This window comes from Mirounga angustirostris, unplaced genomic scaffold (genome assembly GCF_029215605.1).
Source record: "Mirounga angustirostris isolate CCGP_5_RB_7025 unplaced genomic scaffold, mMirAng1.0.hap1 SCAF_4, whole genome shotgun sequence".
Lineage (NCBI taxonomy): Eukaryota > Metazoa > Chordata > Mammalia > Carnivora > Phocidae > Mirounga > Mirounga angustirostris.
The window spans coordinates 21,018,970-21,038,108 of NW_026991712.1; the positions used below are offsets into that span (position 1 = coordinate 21,018,970).

The 19,139-nt window shown below is 40.9% G+C and overlaps 1 protein-coding gene across 13 annotated transcripts in view; it reads left to right on the forward strand.

Annotated features, from left to right (window-relative positions):
• Window positions 1-19,139, forward strand: part of SAMD12 (sterile alpha motif domain containing 12) — a 386,018-nt gene that overhangs the window by 212,754 nt on the left and 154,125 nt on the right. For 12 of the 13 annotated variants that reach the window (XR_010410537.1, XM_064587977.1, XM_064587976.1 and 9 more), the window contains exon 4: window positions 4,847-4,987. Coding sequence is in view for 12 of the 13 variants with exons in the window: in XM_064587977.1 (XP_064444047.1) it covers window positions 4,847-4,987 (141 nt within the window). In the remaining variant the exon portion in view is untranslated. Of the gene's footprint in view, window positions 1-4,846; window positions 4,988-5,168; window positions 10,536-19,139 lie in introns of those variants that run through there. The other variant, XM_064587978.1, reaches the window with a different exon arrangement.

A 19,139-nucleotide genomic window follows, 5' to 3' on the forward strand; every position in this document is an offset into this window, starting at 1 on the left:
TTCCTGTGCCTCCAACCCAGCAGAGTGGAGACTCAGCTTCCTGCACTGAAATGGTGCCCCCGACCCTTGGTGGCTCTGGTTGAAAAACCCCATCATCTCTGAGGTCTGCCTTTTTTTCACCCCCCACTTCTTCCCCTCCACCCACACCCGAGGCACCAGCCCCTCCTGCTTTGACTACCCTGGCCATGTGCTGACTCCTCCCACTGCTCCTTACCTCCCCACCTCCACACCCTCAGTCCGTTCACACAGGGACCAGAGGGATTCTTTTAATACATAAGATCACACCCATGTCATCCCTTGCTTAAAATTTCCCATGTTCAGAATAAAATCCAAAGTCCTCACCAAGGCCTAGCAGGCCCTGTATGATCTGGCACCTGCCTTCTTTCAGACCTCCTTTCTTATCATTCTCTTGTCTCCTCCGCCCTTGTGACACTAGCCTTCCTGCCATTCCGCTCATTACTTTGACATTTCTGGATGTTCCGGGGTCACCTGTGGAAGGAGGCCTTGCCTCACCACCCAAACTACAAAATGCCATCCTTCCGGGAGGGGTCCCTGTCTGCCACTGCATACCAGTTCGTTTGTAAATTATCCATCTCTGGCACTAATTGGTAAGCTCCATGAAGACAGAAAAGACGACTCCTCTCCACAGCCTCAGTACCCAGAATAGTGTCGGGCATACAGTGGTGCTCAATACGTGCTTGATAAAGGAAAGAGTCAAAGGTCAGCATATGATCAATGCGGAGGACTTTAAGCTTCTTCCAACTCTAAGAATCTATGAGTCTGTGAAGGCCGAGCAGCCTGGATTAGCTAAATACCATTTATAAGCAGGTTGGAGTATCAGGATACTTAGTTGGTGCGCCTCTTCTGAGACTGAATTGATTTTTCTCTTCTGGACTCCTCCCTATGAGGACCACTGAGTGCAGAGCAAGGTGCCCAAGGCCCTCTCTGGAGAAAAGGCAGGGAATGCAAAAGCCATCACGGCGTGCCTCTGGTCTCTGTCTGCAGTAGTGGTCTCCCTCTTCATCCACGTGGTTGCTGGACTTTCAAAAAAATCTTTCCTTTATCCAGTGGTCTTGGTCTGACTACCTGTTACTCCTGAAGTCCTAGGTTAAATGTTCTTTACTCAGTGACAGTTTCCTGGTACCCAGACTAGGTTAGGTCATGCAGTTCTGTGATCTGTGTTTGCCCTTTCTTAGCACACATCACATGCCTGTCAACATTTATCATTAGCCGCCTGCCTTGCCATTCTGAAGGCACCAAGATTGACCCTGTCTGTCCTATTCATCATCATACTCCAGGGGAATAACAAAGTGACAGGGACACAGTAGGTGCTCAATAAGTGTTTGTAGAATTAACAATTGGATTTTTATGCTAAACAACAAAAAGTGACAATATAAATTGCAAAAAAAAGAAAAAATGTGATTGATAATTGACTACTTATCACTTCCCCAACACCAGCATCAAAAGCATCACCACCTTTATTTGGACACTATTTTGTGGTCAGCAGTAGGTGGTGGGATAGGAGATTAATGGGACATTTGCTGCTGGGAATGATCTAATTGAGCAGATTTTTCAGAAGCATGGACCTGGGTGGCTCTGTAGGAACCATCCAAGGAAGACAGTGAATCAGATTTTATTCATCCCATCTTCGGTGTGCATGCAGATCATGATCTTTTCTAGAAGTTGTTTTTTCAGGAAGTTCTATACAATTTCCCCATAATCTCTCTTCTTGTAGTCTGAGCCCTTCATTTTCCTCCCAAGGAAGATAAAGCACAACTGAAGATATAGTAGGAAGAATTAGGAAAGGCTCTCCTGTTTTGAATATTTTTCAACTTCTCAATTTTCCTTTCTACAAAATGGAAATAATATTTATTTTCTCAGGATTTGGATAACAATAGTTTGAATAGCTGAGTATTTAGCATGTGAAATGTTTGATAAGCACAATTGTTTGCCCCACACAGTCTAAAATGCACAGATTTTACAACTAATAGGATTTTGTAACTTGCATTTTCAGAGCTAAAGCTATTAACCCACCCAAGTAGGGAATAACATTCTAATAGGTCTTATGGATCCACACTTTGACCAGTCAGGTACATTAATGGAAAGGCTGAGGCTAGAGGTTCTCAGGGGGCCACCAGACAGAGAAGCTGAGCCATGCACACCGGAACAAAATCCTCATCTTGACTTACTAGCATCGTACTCTAGAGACAGACCAGCCAACTTACCATGACCCAGCTCCCATGTGTCTTCCCAGAGCCTCAGCAGCACCAGCTCCCAAATGGCACAGCTTATGAAACCATAGCTCAATTAAGGGGGAACAGAAAGGAGGATGGGTGATCTATATTTTGGTGTTGAGAGGGATTTAGATCATCTGAACTTCAGGGAGCTTTTTATGTAGTAGTTGTAAGTTGAGAGCATGTATGAAGAGCTGGATGTCTTATCTGAAAGTGGATTATCCACATAAAGGATACCAAATCCCATTCTTTATTTCCTGAATGAAAGTTCAGGACCAAGGTTTGACGGTGAGGAAAGCATTTGAAGGCAGGGCTGTCCTGGCCTGGAACTCAGGTTCACCACTCCTTAGCTCTCTACCTTTGAGATGCCACTGCCCAGAAATTAGGAAAGGGAATCTAAAGCCATCGGTTGATTTTTTAAAAGTATGTTAAATTTCAATCAAAAGGTCAATTGCTGCTATAACAAATGATCACATACTTAGAGGCATAAAGCCACTCAAATTTACTGTGTTATAGTTGTAGAGGTCAGAAGTCCAAAATGGGTCTTATGGAAAATCAAGATGTTGGCAGAGATTCTTCCTGATGGGAGAGTAGGAGAGAGAATCCATGTCCTTGTCTTTTCCAGCTTCTAGAAGCCTGACTTCCTTGGCCTGTGGCCAGCTCACTCTGACCTCTGCTTCCATTGTCCCATCTCTCTCTGTGGCTCTCCGGCCTCTTTCCCTTATGGATCCCTGCGTGATTATCCAGGTGGGATAATGCCAGGTAATCTCCCATCTTAAGACCCTTCACATAATTACACCTTCGAAGTCCCTTTTGTCATGTAAGGTAACATGTTCACAGGTGTCAGAGAAGAGGACATGGGCATCTTTGGAGGGGAAGATGTCATTCTGTCTATCACAGGAGACAACCATAACTGCTTGGAGGCTCTGTATCTTCTTTCCTTCCTTTCTCATGGCCACCACAACCTGCCCGGTGTTGTCAGCTATGGCCACCTAGGATTCCTTTTCCCTGCCTCTTCTTCCTCTTCCAGATGTAGCTTTTGCTGAAGCTTCAGACCACCACAGCTCACTGCACTCACTTCCTTGCCAGGCCCTGGTCCCAAGCCAAGTCTGTATTGGTGTAGTTCTTATCAGTGCTGCCTGTCAAATACTTCTCTCCCCCTTCCCCCACTGGATGCACAATTCATATGTGAACGCTGTGTGGGCGGGAAGGTTCATGTGATTAGTTCTGGCCAATGATTTGTAAATGACCTCTAGGCTATGATGCCATGAGACCTTTTAACACCTTCTCTTTTCCCTTCGGTACAATAATCAGCAATGTTCAAGGTTGATGTGTACAGGACACAGGAAATAAACCTTATTGTAGCCACCCCCATATCTGGGGATCATTTGTTACTGTAAAATGTTACGTAACTTATCCCAGCTGGTGCATTTAGCAAGGGTTAATGGGAGGTAAAAGAGAAGAGCAAACAGCACAGATCGCTCCTACCTGATTCTCTCTATTTGCCTGTCTCTATTCACAGGCCACATACACTTCCCTATATCTCTGATGAAAATGTCCGTTAACCCCATCTCCTGGCTGGTGGATGTCTGTTCTGAGGAAGTAAAAAATTTACTTTCTGAAGTATATGTGATAATGTACCCAAAGATATACCATTGATCACACATAGTTGACTCTACATCAGTTGAAATGAGAAAGCTCTACAAGTATGGTGATGGGGTTGGGGAGAGAACAGGGTGGTGCTACAGCATTTAACCACAATCATGCTCTCTATTTCTTGTGCTAAGCCCTCGCAATGGAAGTCTGCTTCTTTCAGGGCAAGCACCGAGTGGGAGAGAATTTGGGAATTTGATGGAAACTATAGTAGGAAGGGAATCATGCAGATGTCCTGGGGCAAAGGAAGCCCTGCCAGGCTGGCTGGGGGCCCGGGGTGTCTGCACACCACAGGTACTCACTCCCAGAGCCACCTTGTTTGGCAGTCATTAGATGCCCTCCCTCAGCCTGCTCCCCTCACCCACAGCGCTGCTGCAGCCCTTGCCTGAGGCCAGAGATTGGGATCAAGGTTTAGCTCCCACCAGCTGGAAATGGAAGTCTAGCGCAGCACTAGGCGGGGCAGCAGGCAAATGCCTGCAGGTGACAACGGGAACTTTTGCATGCATGTTTCACAGAAACGTTATTGTAACCTGGCTTAGGCATTGGTGAGTTTCTCTATAACCACAGCTACCACATCCCGGTCCGCTAGGCTGTCTGTGCATGAGTTCCTATGGGCCAGCCTCAGGACCTATTGCCCGCCAAAGTGCATTGTTTCTATGGAAACCTGCAATCTGGGTCCAAAATACCCAGGTTAAAATTCTCTTCTTCTATTTGACTCTGTGTGTTTTCAGTGGAGGATGGCCAAAATTAGATAAAAAGAGGGTTTCTTTTCTAAATGTGTGCATTTGCCTTATCCAGATGATCAATTCTTGTCTGTAAGAATAATTGAGGACCCCTTCTCCTAAAACGTCTGTTTAGAAGGAAACTACTGTTCCAGCAGGATTAGCCAAAAACGAAGATGGAAATCCTCTCCAGCTATTGTTCATTTGCTTTTTCTTTTATTTCTTGAAACCCTGCAGGGCGAGCCCTGCTGAGACTGACGGACAAAAAGCTTGAGCGGATGGGGATTGCACAGGAGAACCTCCGGCAGCATATCTTACAACAGGTGCTCCAGCTGAAGGTGCGCGAAGAAGTCAGAAACCTACAGTTACTCACACAAGGTATCCTGCTACTGCCTAGTGGGTGGATGGAAGGGGAGGATGGGAAGAAAGAAACCCTTACCATCATGACAAAGGAGAGCCAGGGAGAAACTATTACTGTGTTTTTGCGGAATTTCTTTTATTTAAAAAAAAAGGCATATAGATTTAGAGGCCACTTCCCCCCAAAACTTCTCTTTTTCAGAGGTCACTGGGGGAAGGATGCACAAATAAGGGATGAGCAGATGGAATTATCTGATGACCTAATTTCAAGGACATCGCATAGAGTTGTATAGGTTGTGCACTGCACAACCCCAGAGATGTGGATACAATTGCACCCCTAGACTTGTACAGTGCGGCCCAAGCTCTCTTAGTCTGACTACCAAGTCTGAGGGGGCCTCGGAATTTGCATGACTCCATAGTTCATATGATCATGATACAAGTGGGATTTTTGTTGTGTTTCATTTTACTTTGCCTTTCACTGACTAGTGGGAAAAAAACATTTTAAAGGTATGTGTCTGTATATATATGCATATGAACACATACACTCTTGGGAGATTTTTGAGAATGCTATTTAGCATCCTGAAAATAGAATCATTTTTTAAAAATAGACTGTAAAGAATTTAAGCTCGGAAATTATGCCCATATAACTCTAAACAAGAATCATTAATAAATTTGATATGTTAGACCTATGACAGGAAATGACCGAAAAAAACTGGAATTTGAAGAAAACTTTAAGTTGCACTATATGTAACTCATGTGTCTACATAAGATTTGGTTGCTATCAACCCCCACTGGCTATAATCCTTTATTTATTTTATTTTAATGTCCATTACACACCGTTTTAAGTGAAAGGATGATAAAATATGTATTTTTGAGAGCCTGGGGTATTTTTCAATCTATAGAATATTGTAACTGCATGTATACTGATATTGGAGAAATCTGGGTCAGCCAAGTTTCATGTTATTGCATTTAGATTATAACCCAGTAATAGACATTTGCCTAGAGAAAGTGATGTACTGCCTAAAGATGACTGCTCTAGAAGGATGAATACAGACTTTGAGTGATATGAAAATAGTGTGTTTATTTGATATGCATTATTTGCATTTGTCTCCAGAGGCTTCCAGTGGTAAATTTATAGGTACAAGTACACTGAGTGATTTAAATTTGAATCTGACATACTGATATACTTTTTAGTTTCTTTGAAGAAGTAAATAGAGATTCAAAGATTTATTGTAAGAAAGTTCATCCTAGTGCTATTTATAAAACTGAAAAATTATGAACAACCTAAAGGTTCAGCAATATGGAAAGAAACAATTTTGTTTACATTCGTAATGTACAATATAATGCAGTCATTTAATCTTCAAGGAATATATGACAACATGGGGAAGTACTCAAGAAATAAATAGGAAGTGGAGGTGGGGGGGAAAGACCATGTAAAATTTTTTATTTATAGTATGAATCAAATTTCTTAAAAAGAACATATTTTTATATGTACACAGAAAAAGGGATGCCAATGAATGTGCCAGTGTTTTGATAATAGTTCTCTCTAGGTGGTGGGATTGTGGGTGATTTTAATTGTTTTCTTTGTATTTTTTTATATTTTCCAAATTTTCTCATATAAATCTGTATTATGGTTATAATCAGAAAATACATGCACATTTTTTAAGCTTTAATCACTTGCATCATTCTGCAGGTTCTGGTTAGTGTCTTGAGGTTTTCTGTGCTCCTTTGTTTTCCTATGATGATATATAGAAAATGAGACCTAAACTCATCTCGTGTGCCTTAGACTCTTTTTTTTCTCTCTGCTACTGTCAGCCTGCAGTGTGTTTGCTTTGCAAAATCATTTTCTACAGCTTTCATTGCCCTAGATGCATAATATATAAGATTTTTCCTGAGATAGTACTCAAGTCTATTAAGCTAAATATATGTTTGTGTTCTGGGAAGGTAATGCTAAGTTCAGCCTTTTCAATTCAGTTGTCACTTTCTTTAGCTTTGAAAAGCTGTGCATTTTGTATTCTTTCATTCCACTCCCTTTAGAAGAGATCACGTTCACTAGCTCTTGGATATTCTGTCTGCACTCATATTACCTTTTTTATTGCTTGTTCTTTACATGTTAATGTTCAAACTCATTTCATGCCAGGCAGACTTTAGAAAATCTATAGCCTTATTGAAGTGACGGTTTCTTTTTTTAAAAAAAGTGAAACAAAAAAAAATTGACAAGTTGTTTTTATGACTGATAATAGAAGTTCTAAAGACAGCTGGGGTAGGCTTAAAATATTTTGGGTCTGGGTTTGCTATAATAAAAATTGGAATGCTATTCTACCCAAGTAACGGACTGGCATAACATATATATCATATGGAAATTCACCATGGGGGTGATATGTGATTCAGTATTGAATATTTGATTCTTCATCTCTGCAAATATTAATCAGTAGAAAAATATGCCGAATAAGTCTAAACAAAGATTTTAGAATGCTACTTAGCTTCTGGAAATTCCTGAACATGTTTCTAAAGGAAATAATAGCTAAGCCTACTTTTCCAACTTTCCGATGGCTGTTTTAAAACTGGCCTTAAGCTATTGATTCTGTACCAGTCATTTTCCCACTGTTGGCCAGGAGCCCCATGACAGTAATAGGACTAAGATGGTCTCAAAAGGACTGGGAAAGCTCCTGCTGACTACTGTGGGTCATCTGAACACAGGGAATATGGAGTTTCTACCCTGCTTTTTCTTATCTCCTCCTTCTGGATGCTGACCCAGAGACAAAAACTACTGAGATATTTTAAAAATGTGCATGGTGGATTCATAGTAAATACATCAGTTTATAGGCACTAACAATGAATCATGACAAAAAATTTTTAAAACAGCTCATCATCTAAAGCCAGAACTGTCCTTCAGCTAAAATGCTGGCCTCTGATTTCCCTTCTCTTGTTCACAATGGCCCTGTAACTACCTGACATTTGCAAGAAACAGAAGCCATGTTTGGCCCTGCCTTGGAGACCATTGAGGTGGTTTCTTCCTCCATACAGTCTTTTGGTCTTCTGTGTCCTGTCCATGAGGTAGCCAGGATGTCAGTCTGGTGGACTTGCTAGTTTGCTCATTCCTGCAGAAAACTCACCCATGTGACAGCACCTGCAGTTGTCTTGGGGAATGCAGTACAGAACTGGAAACATCATCATTCTCTCCTGCCTGATTCATGAGAGATGGGAGAAAGGTTCCTTACGTAACACACAGCGGTGGTGCAAAATATCAAATTAATTCATAACCAAGCATATGAGGGGCATCTTTAGCTTTTTTAATAATGGACAGTGTTTGTAGGAAGAAAAAGACCCCAGGGATACTGAAAGCTGACTGTTTCTCATATGGCTAATGAGTTTTAAATTTGTACTATATACAAATCACTGCACAGTTATCTCTTATCAAGTCCTGACAGTTACCCTACCATGATCAGTGCTTTAGTTAGCCCCAACTTAATACAGGGAAATAGAGGATGAAGAATTTGAGTAACAGACCCAATGTCAGACAGCTAGTAAAGAGCACAGTACAGGTCTGTCTGCCTCAACAGCAAACTTCTATCCATCACCTTTCAGTACCTCTGATACGTCGGATGGGGGTAATAATTCCTATTTCGTGGTAGTGCTGTGACGGTTAAATGAAATTTTATGTGGAAGCCATATAGCATAGTGTGTGGCATATTCTATGAAAAGGGGTTGGCAGACTTTTTTCTTTTTTTCTGGAAAGGACCACATGTATGTATTTTAGCCTTTAAGGGCCATGCATTGTCTGTGGCAACTACTACATCACGTAAAAGCAACAACAGATCATCTTAAATGAGTTGAGTATAGCAGGGTACCAATGAAACGTTATTTACAGACATAGCTGGTGGGCCATAGTTGGTGGACGCCTGCATTACAAGGGCAAAAATGTAAACTTTTAACATCATTATCAAGATTATTTTTTTATTCTTAGTATCTTCACTTTTGAGTTGTAAATGCTTCCCTCATTTCAGGAACATATGTATATGTCCTTTTCAATGTCTTCCTTGTATGGATCGTGTAAAAATGTAATCACAACTGTGAGGGAGGGGTTACTTTGGGCAGTAGAAACCAGTATCCACACTGGAGGATAAAGCAGATGAAGGTAGCAAATGCCACCATCTCCAAATGCCTTTTTAATGAGTGCCTACAAAGTGGAAAAAAAAAAAAAAAAAGACCACGATTGTTTACCAGGGCCACTTAGAGCTCATTAAACATTAGTGTTTCCCGAAAGACTTCTTCCACATTGTCCAAATATATGTGGCAAAATTTAGATAAGAATTGCATGACCAGAGGACTTTCCTAGAGCTTCATCTTTTGGAATGACACAAATTAGAAATACTACTTTCTAATCCAAGAAGACTTTTCAGAACCATGTGTACAGATTGGGTATTTTAGTCCAGTCACCCCCACAGTGATACTTCAGCAACTGAAGTAGGCCATCTGATCTGAAATAGGCCATCTGGTCCACCACATTGCTTAAAGAAGGAAGTCTTTGTAGAACATAGCAATAGACTCTTTGAGAAAATTTTTCCAATCTCATTTTACAGTTTTGGGCTCCAAGACCCAAAGAGGATTAGAGAATAGTTCATGGTTACATAGCTGGTTAGTAGCATAACTGAAACTAGATCCCTGTTCTCCTAATTCTCAAACCAGTGTTCTTTTTTCCTTATTGTTTTAAATTAAGGTTTAATTTATATACAGTAAAATGCACCATTTTTAGTGTACAGCTCTGCGGCTTTTGACAAATGCATATAGTTGTGTAACTGCCACCACAGTCAAGAGATTAAAAGTTCCGTAACTCCAAAAAATATTCTCCATGGTGCCCCTTTGTTGTCAACCCCTCTCATTACCCCCAGCCTCTGGCAACCACTGCTGTGTTTTCTGTCCCTTTAGTTTCGTCTTTTCCAGAATGTCGTAAGTGGAATCAGAGAGTCTGACTTCTTTCACTTACTGTGATTCACTGAGACTTAACAGAGCTGTGGTGTATATCACCAGTTCATTCATTTTAATTGCTTCGTATTCCACTGGATGGATATCTCACAGTTGGATATACCACATTCTCCAGTTGAGGGACATCTGGGTTGTTTCCAGTCTTGTAAATACTAATAAAACTATTATAAGCATTCATGTACTGGTTTTCGTATAAACATGAGTTTTCATTTCATTGGCTACGTATCTAGAAATTGCTGGGTCGTATCATAATTGTATGATTATTTTCTTAAGAAATTGCCAGGCCAGTATTCTTAAGATAATAAAAGAAGAAAAACAGTGTTAGAGGCTGGCTTTCATACATACAAAAATATTACAAGTTTTCTGAAAACCATTCTATCTTTGTAGAAGTCTTACCTAGCGGTTCCTTGAGTTACCACCATCTTAAGAGGCCCCTGTTTTCCTGAGAGTTTCATAAATTGTCTCAAAATAAATCAAGGTTAAATATGTTTATGATTCACTTGTTCATTTAAAATTTTCTTAGCATCTTAGTTGTCATTAAGAAATACTTTCTTTGCCAGGGTGCCTGGGGGGCTCAGTCAGTTAAGCGTCTGCCTTCGGCTCAGGTCGTGATCTCGGGGTCCTGGGATCGAGCCCTGCATTGGGCTCCCTGCTCAGCAGGAAGCCTGCTTCTCCCTCTCCCGCCTGAAGCTCCCCCTGCTTATGCTCTCTCTCTCTCTCTCTCTCTCTCTCTCTCTCTCTTTGTCAAGTAAATAAAATAAAATCTTTTTTTCTTTAAGATTTTATTTATTTATTTGACAGAGACAGCAAGAGAGGGAACACAAGCAGGGGGAGAGGGAGAGGGAGAAGCAGGCTTCCCACGGAGCAGGAGCCCAATGCAGGGCTCGATCCCAGGACCCCAGGATCATGACCTGAGCTGAAGGCAGATGCTTAACGACTGAGCCCCCCATGCACCCCTAAATAAAATCTTTAAAAAAATAAAGAAATGCTTTCTTTGTCTTTCTTCTGAGGCAGATAATTATAGTAATATTTCCAGCTCCTGGAAAAGAAAACTTGAGCCAATCCCCAGATTCCCTTTTATGCATATGTGAGGTATGTCTGATGGCCCCTTCTTGTATCTTCCAAATTACACTCTTTGAATTTCCTGGCTCTTCTGTGTCTTTTATTTACTTGTGCCACTGGAGTTACAGATCTGGTGTTCACGTGTGTGTTCTCTCCGTACTCCGCTCTTCTGCCTTATCATTGGCTAACATTGAGCTTTACCTCCCTGGTGCTCATCTGTTTGCATGAGCGTGATGATGACCCTCTTGGTTCTCCTCCTCTTTTTCCAATGGCTCCTTCTGTAGTTGACAGCAAGCCCCCTTCTTCTGTCACTCTCTGAATGTCGATGCCACCTGGGGAATGGGTCCTCTTAGCTCTTCTCATTGTGAATGCTCTCTGGAGAATCTCATCCACTGCCATTGTTTTAACCATCCCCTCCTTCATAGTGACTCCCAAATACATCTTAGACTACTATGAAGCTTCAGATCTTTACTTTAATCTCCCTAAAGGGCATGAACTCTGAATATTCTACTGATATCTCAAATTAAAAATGTTCTAAATCAACCCCATTGTCTTTTTCACCATCTCCCCAGCCTATTCTTCCCCCTTTGTTTCTTCTCAAGGTTAATGCCATTACTCATTCCATCACCTAATGTAGAAGGCTCATCTGACCTATGATTACTCCTTCTCCCTTACCACCCATATGTAATCAGTGAACATATCTTCTGAATTCTGCTTGTAAAATGGGTTTCCAGTCTTTTCCTGCCTCATGACCATGCTAGCCACTGTGTTAAACCATTCCTCTTAAGCTCCTTCCCAGGCCGGAAGAATGACGTACTAGTTGTTTGATCTCTAGTCTCTATCCTGTCCCATTCATCCACTTTTAATTAACTTCCTACTTCTATTGCCAGACTTAATTTAAATACATTTCTGATGACATTATATCCCTCCTTAAAACATTTGATGGCTCCCAGCTGCCTACAGAATAAAATCCAAACTTTTTACCATTCCAAAGAAAGCCATTCTGGGCATTTCACAGATGTATTAACTTTGGGCAAGTTACTTGTCAGAGATTAAGATTCCTCAGTTGTAAAAATGGGAATAAGACCTATTTCACGGAGTTGTTATGAATATGGTATAATAAAACTCATGAGAGGACCTAGTCTTGATGAGGTATCACCTCTTCTGAGAAGCCTTACCTCATCTCTCAGGCAGAACCATTCTCTCTTCTTCATTGGTAAGCATGTTGTTCAACTAATAATGTATTCATTACATAATATCTATTTAATATCCATTTATTCTTCCATCCACTGGGCACCAGGGTCTGTGGTGTTAGGGATAGAAAGGAACACTCAATCTAGCAATGAGGATAGAATGTGTATGCCCTTATAGAAATACATAGATGTATAGTAATGCCAAAGAACTGGAACTTAGCCTCACCTGGGAATAGGTGGGATAAAGGAAGACTTGCCAAAGGTGTAATACATGAACTAGATCTTGAATGATATAAATTTTGACAGATGGCTAAGGGCTGGCATGAGGCAGAAGGAAGGCATGGAGGCAAGAGGTCTGTCCATCTCCCCTGTGGAATACGGACAACCTCATTGTCTTCTGATTTTCCTTTGCTTTCCTACCTCCTAGCATAGTACTTAGCAGAGAGTGGATCTTCCATTTATTTTTACTGATTTAAAATTAATTGTTCTCCTTTCCTCTTATTGACTAACTATTCTCAACTTAATCTTCTCAAAGCAATAAATTCAATATCAATTTTTATGGATTCATAATAAAAAAAAGAGTAGCTACAGTGCCATTTTGCATCATCCATGAGCAAAACTGTGCAGAATCTCTTTTATTCTGTTGTGATCTTTTTGTATTATTTTGACTAGTAAAGGTGATGGTGATGGCTCTTAAACAAATACACCTTTCACAAGCGCTCTTAAATATATAAGCCACTCCTTCACTGAGTTGTTTTTCCTACTATTTTCAATTTTAAATTATCTGAGAGATACTGTCAACAACTATAAACTGAGCCTTTTCTCCTAAGACCCTGTGAATTGCCTACTGGCTCATGGTAGATGAGGATCAGGAATCTTATAGGAGTTTGTGGAGATGATTCTTCTGTAATTGGGGACTTTGATTACCACTTTCTCATCCAGTGTTATTTGATTAGGAGCTGCCAACCACATGTCACCTCTAAGTTGCGTCCAAGATAGCATTTCCTCAATCTGTTACCTTCTTGAGCTTTTCCCCAACATGTTTCATAATCTCCATACTCTGTTATACAAATGGTGTGGCCAGGAATAGTTCTAATTTTATCAAGTATTTGAGCCTTCCGAGAAATTCTCTTTGGTATAGTTTTATATTTAAAGGCCTAAACATAGACTTCTGGGGGGCATTATTGAGCTCACACATCAGTATGTCGGTAGGGGTTTGCATTGTGCCATGTACACCCTAGTTAGACCCACTCCAATTTCATTTTCATTATGGGAGTCCATTATGGCTGGGTCATTCAAGAAGGTATTTGCAGTGAGACTTCAAATGGACCCTTCTTATCTGCTGCATTCTTCATGGTAGAAAAATATCTATTCCAACTGCCCCGATGGTCCCTCTAACCAGCATAAGGGAGAAGTAACCACACATCATTCTTTTAATTGGGACATGTTCTTTCAGGAGTTAACCCTGTCCTTACTTCTGCAAAACTCCGTGTTTTTATGGCATTTTTCCATGCTGAAAAGTAACTGTTAAGGATGCCAAATGTTTTGTGTCTGTCTCTGCAGAAATCACCAACCTCAGAATTCTTTACTGTTGACCTCTTTGCATTTCAGTGTTCTAGGTGGAATTAAAAATGTATTTGATATCTTTTGTTTGGACAATTCAAGATGGCCATGTGATTACATTCTTATTTTACCTTGTGGTTTGACTGTGGATTTGAAGGACCTTGAATGACTGATATTGTACTGACATTTGTTTTCCACAACTGACACTGGGTTCCTTTCTTCAGGGTAAGGCTAGACCCTGCAATTTTCGTTCGAATCTCTTATGGGCCTCATTTAGAAAAGCAGTTGTAATAGGGCAATGGCATGTGGACCTGATGAGAGAAAATGAAAGCCATTTTCAGGGATGCACTGAGCTGCTTTGGCTTTTCTAAGAAGAAACAGAGAAATAAACTATCTGTATACTTTAGAATTTCAGTCCCTAATATTATATATTGCCTACTTTCTCTGTGGCCTTTTTCTCTGGGGCAACCAATTCTCAATGCCTGGAGTAAAATTTCACAAAGGGTAGATATTCAAGATTCTCGTTGCATCCATGTGTCTACCTGCCAATTCCAGAAGGCATCACATACATAGTCTACACTGTGATTGCTCCAACCTTGTGCCCCAGCCAGGAGACAAAACTCTCCTTCTCTGAAATAACACTTTGGTTATAGTATCCCTTTTTTAATCGCTTTATATAGTAGCAATTACACAGCTGCTCATTCAGTAATTCATCCAGAAAACATTTACTGAGATCCTGTCATGTACCCAGCACTCGATGCTGTGTGTCAGGAATACAGGGATGAACATAATAATCCTTGTTGTCGAAGTCAAGTGAAAGATACATAACAGAGGTAATCATAGAATTCAAGGATCATGTAGGAAGTGCATCTAAACCAGAAAGAATATGTCAGGAAAGGTTCCAAGAGGCAGTAACCTCTAAACTGAGCCAGATATTTAGTTAAGGTATGTTAATTTTTGATTTAGTCATCAAGCAAATATAAAATTGCCAAGATGATCAGAGCCTCAGAGAAATATACCATGCTGTAAAACTTTTATTTACTAAGAAATCTGTATTTACTGAGTGCCTGACCTTTACTGGGTGTTGGTGAAATTCAGTAAGAGAGACATGGTTCTCAGATACACGGATTTCACATTACCATGGGGAAGACACTTCCACACAAATAATCTTTGTAACGCAGTGAATGATCTGAAAGGAGATGTTAATGATGCTTTGGGAGTGAGTAAGCAACAGGACTTCCCTGACTCTGAGTGATCAGGAAAATCTCCCTCAGGAGCTGTAGCAGAGGAGTAGGTGGGGCTTAGGTGCTATGGAAAGAAAATGTCCCAGTTGGAGAGAACAGCCTGTTCTGTGGCCAACATTGAAGAAGGAGCTTGGTGCATCCCAGGAACATGTGGAAGGCCAGAGGAATGCTCATTTGGTTAGAAGGTGGAGAGAGTGAGCAGGAGGGGAGACAGTGGTGGGAAGTAAGATGGGAAAGGGTAAGGGAGTGTGAAGTGAAACATTCTGTGTTTGCTCTCCTAAGGAATTTAGAGACAGTGGGGGACCACTAAAGGGTTTGAACCAGAGACCCTCCTGATCAGCTTTGTATAACACAAGCAGAGCAGATACACTGAAGAAGGACAAGACAAGAGGCCAGACTCCAGTGAGGAAGCTCTTGCATTAATCTGTGCAGGAGATGAGGACAGCCTAAAGGAGGGTGGTGGCCAGTGGGAGTGGAGAGAAGTCAGCTCAAGAGACGAGGCAATGAGGCAACCCATGATGAAAGAGTGAGCAACAGTGAAGAAGAGCATTGTAAAGGATCATCTTTCACATCTCTGTACCACATTCTCCTCCCCCAAATCCATGCTCTCGGCCCCAGAATTTTCTTCATGCTTCTTCACAACTCTAGATTCCTGGACCTGTGGAATTAGGCTTTCCAGCCCAGGCATTTGTATTTTCCACAGTTTCACCCCGACATGATGCTTATACAGATGAAAGTGTGAGTGGTACTGCCCAACACTCTACAGACCCCACATGCACAGTGTACCAGGCACTCTGCCCCTTCACAGCCTGAGCAGGGCTCACTGGGGTGAATGAGAATATCTCATATTAAAGACCAAATTGGAGTGGAGCCCGTCCTATACTCTCACTTTACCTTGCAGGTGATGCCCTCAGGTCCAAGAAAGAGCCCCCCCCCCCCCCCCCCCGTAGTTCCCAGGTGACTGCCACTGAAATCCTATCTCCCCAATTTCCCCAGGCAGAATGAGATAGGTTCTCTTGGGCAGTCCCCTAGGATAATAAAGAAGGTACTTCGCACCAAGACTCCACCATTTCCTGTGCCAGGCAGGGGAAAGGCGAGGCTGTCATGGTAAGACCTCCTCTAAAGATAGAAGGGGGAAGAAGAGAAAGGAAAGTGGTTGCTTCAGCTCTACAAGGAGCAGTTTGGGATTCATATTTGAAACCATCAAGGTTTTATAAAGTTCGGCAGCTGTTTCAAAATCATTAATATCTTAACATCAGCATTAGATGCTGCATTTATTTTCATACAAAGGCACAAGTTACCAAATCTTCAATTTATTACAAAAGGGAAGTCTGGAGCTAAGATTGATTGTGCACCTATTTGCACATTTGGCATTTAGAATTCTATATTTAGCCCCCACAATAATTTTGCAAGATGGATAACATGAGCCCCATTCTATAGATGAAGAAACTTGGCCCAGAGAGCTGAACTGCTCATTCAGGGTCATAGCGGAAAAGTGGGACTATTAGTCAGGGTTCTCCAGAGACACAAAACCATTAGGGGATAGGTACTTAATGTTTAATTATAATATATATGCAGAGAGAGAGAGACTTACTGTGAGGAATTGGCTTTCGCAATTATGGAGACTGAGAAGTCCCAGGATCTGTTGTCAGCGAGTGGAAGACACAGGGGAACCAGTGGCGGTCTACTTTGAAAACCAGCAGTCCAAAAACCCAAGAAGAGCCAGTGTTTCAGTTCAAGTCCTAAGGCAGGGAAAAACCAATGCCCTCGCTCGAAACAGGCAGAAAGGATCCCCTTTAATTTGAAGGAGGGTCAGCCTTTTTGTTCTTTTCAGGCCTTTAACTGATTGTATAAGGCCCACCCATATTGGAGAGAAGAATCTGCTTTTACTCTGCCTACCCACTCAAATGTTAATCTCATCCAAAAACACCATCACAGACACACTCAAAATAATGTTTGACCAAATATATGGGTACCCCGTGGACTGGTCAAGTTGACACATAAAACTATCATGGTGGGCAAGTAACTAGTTGTCTCCAAAACCAGTTCTCTTTCCTGGTGACCTACTTGCCTGCTGTTAAGTCTCTCTTCTTTCAAAGATACATTTTCTTCTTTTATATAAAAAACTCTGACGCTGATGTACTTTGTTTAATTCAATTAGCCAACATATAGTACATCATTAGTTTCAGAGGTAGAGTTCAGTGATTCATCAGTTGCATATCACACCCAATGCCCATCACATCACGTGCCCTCCTTAATGCCCATCCCCCCAATTACCCCAGCCCCCCTCTCCCCTCAGTTTGTTTCCTAGAATTAAGAGTTTCTTATGGTTTGTCTCCCTCTCTGATTTCTTCCCATTCCATTTTCCCTCCCTTCCCCTATGATCCTCTGTACTGTTCCTTATATTCCTCACATGAGTGAAACCATATAATTGTCTTTCTCTGATTGACTTGTTTCATTCAGCATTATACCCTCCAGTTCCATCCATGTTGATGTAAATGGTAAGACACCAATGTACTTTTAAAAAATTAATGCTTACAATATTGTATGGTGACTAACATAAAATTAAATTAAATTTAAAAAAAATTAATGCTTGAAGGGCTGCCTGGGTAGCTCAGTCAGTTGAAAGTTCAACTCTTTTTTTTTTTTAAGATTTTATTTATTTATTTATTTATTTATTTATTTATTTATTTATTTATTTATTTATTTATTTATTTTTTGACAGAGAGAGACACGGAGAGAGAGGGAACACAAGCAGGGGGGGTGGGAGAGGGAGAAGCAGGCTTCCCGCGGAGCAGGGAGCCCAATACGGGGTTCGATCCCAGGACCCTGGGATCATGGCCTGAGCTGAAGGCAGATGCTTAACTTCTGAGCCACCCAGGTGCCCCAAAAGTCCAACTCTTGATTTCGGCTCAGGTCATGATCTCAGGGTTGTGAGATGGAGCCCTACATCAGGGTCCCTGCTGGACGTGGAGCCTGCTTAAGATTCTCTCTTCCTCTTCCTCTACCACTCTCCCCTTCCACCACTTGCATGTGCTCTTTCTCTTTCTCTCTAAAAAAGAATTAACGCTTGAGACTATTTACATAAAAGATTTCTTTTAATATCTTGCTTCTCACATGTGGTTTTCACTCTCCATCCTCCATTTTCCATTATTCTGGGCTGCTAGGAGTGGTAGGTGTGTGGTTTTGCTAAGCCCCTCCTGCATACCCGAGATATTGAGACACTAAGAAATTTCTCTCCCAACTTGATGACATAATGAAGCAGAGATGCCCCCAAATACCCTGAGTAGTCTGAAACTCATTCGATCAATGACGTGAAATTTTGCTAGTTGCCATTTTAATTTATTTAATTGTAACTGATTCGACATAAATGAATGCACAGAAAATTATTAACGGTGACCTGAAAGGTTTCAAGTGTCTGCTATGTAAGAGGTAATGTGGCTTTGACGTATACATCTGAAGGTTTACTCTTTCCGCATTATATCGGAGAAACAACACAGGTATTTAGCACTGAAAACTATTAAACTGAACATTGATGAAGGTAGTATATGGGGATTCTGAAAATATATGAGAAGTATTTGAGTATATGTTTTGGTTCATCCCATTTCTATCACATTGGTTGTGATGGTTCATGTTTACTGTAAACTATATATATGTGGATATTTATCCAAGTATCAGGAAATTTGAATTTTCTTTTGTCATTTGATCATGCCATGGAAAGGAGGAAGAGATGAAAGAGTAACAGAACAAATTTCATTGACCTAGATTTGTATTTACTTTAAAAAAAAAAATTGATCCTCTCCTGAGACTTGAATATTTGTTTTGTTATACAAAGAGTTTCACTATAATAATACTTTTGGTCTAGCAGGATTTGACATGTATTCGAGCATAAATAAATGGTCTCTATATCCTTTCTATTTCTAAAAGTTTAAACGTGCTTTATCTTCCGGGTTCTCTCTCTCTACTTCCCTCTTTTTTTCTCCCCAGTGTACTTCTCCACTAAAGACTGCTCAGCCCGCAGAAGAACTATTCGAAATTTATTAATTAAGGACCAGTTTCTGCTTCTTTGTCAGGGATAATCATTTGTTTTAGAGCTGATTTTCTGCTTTAATTAAATGAAAATGT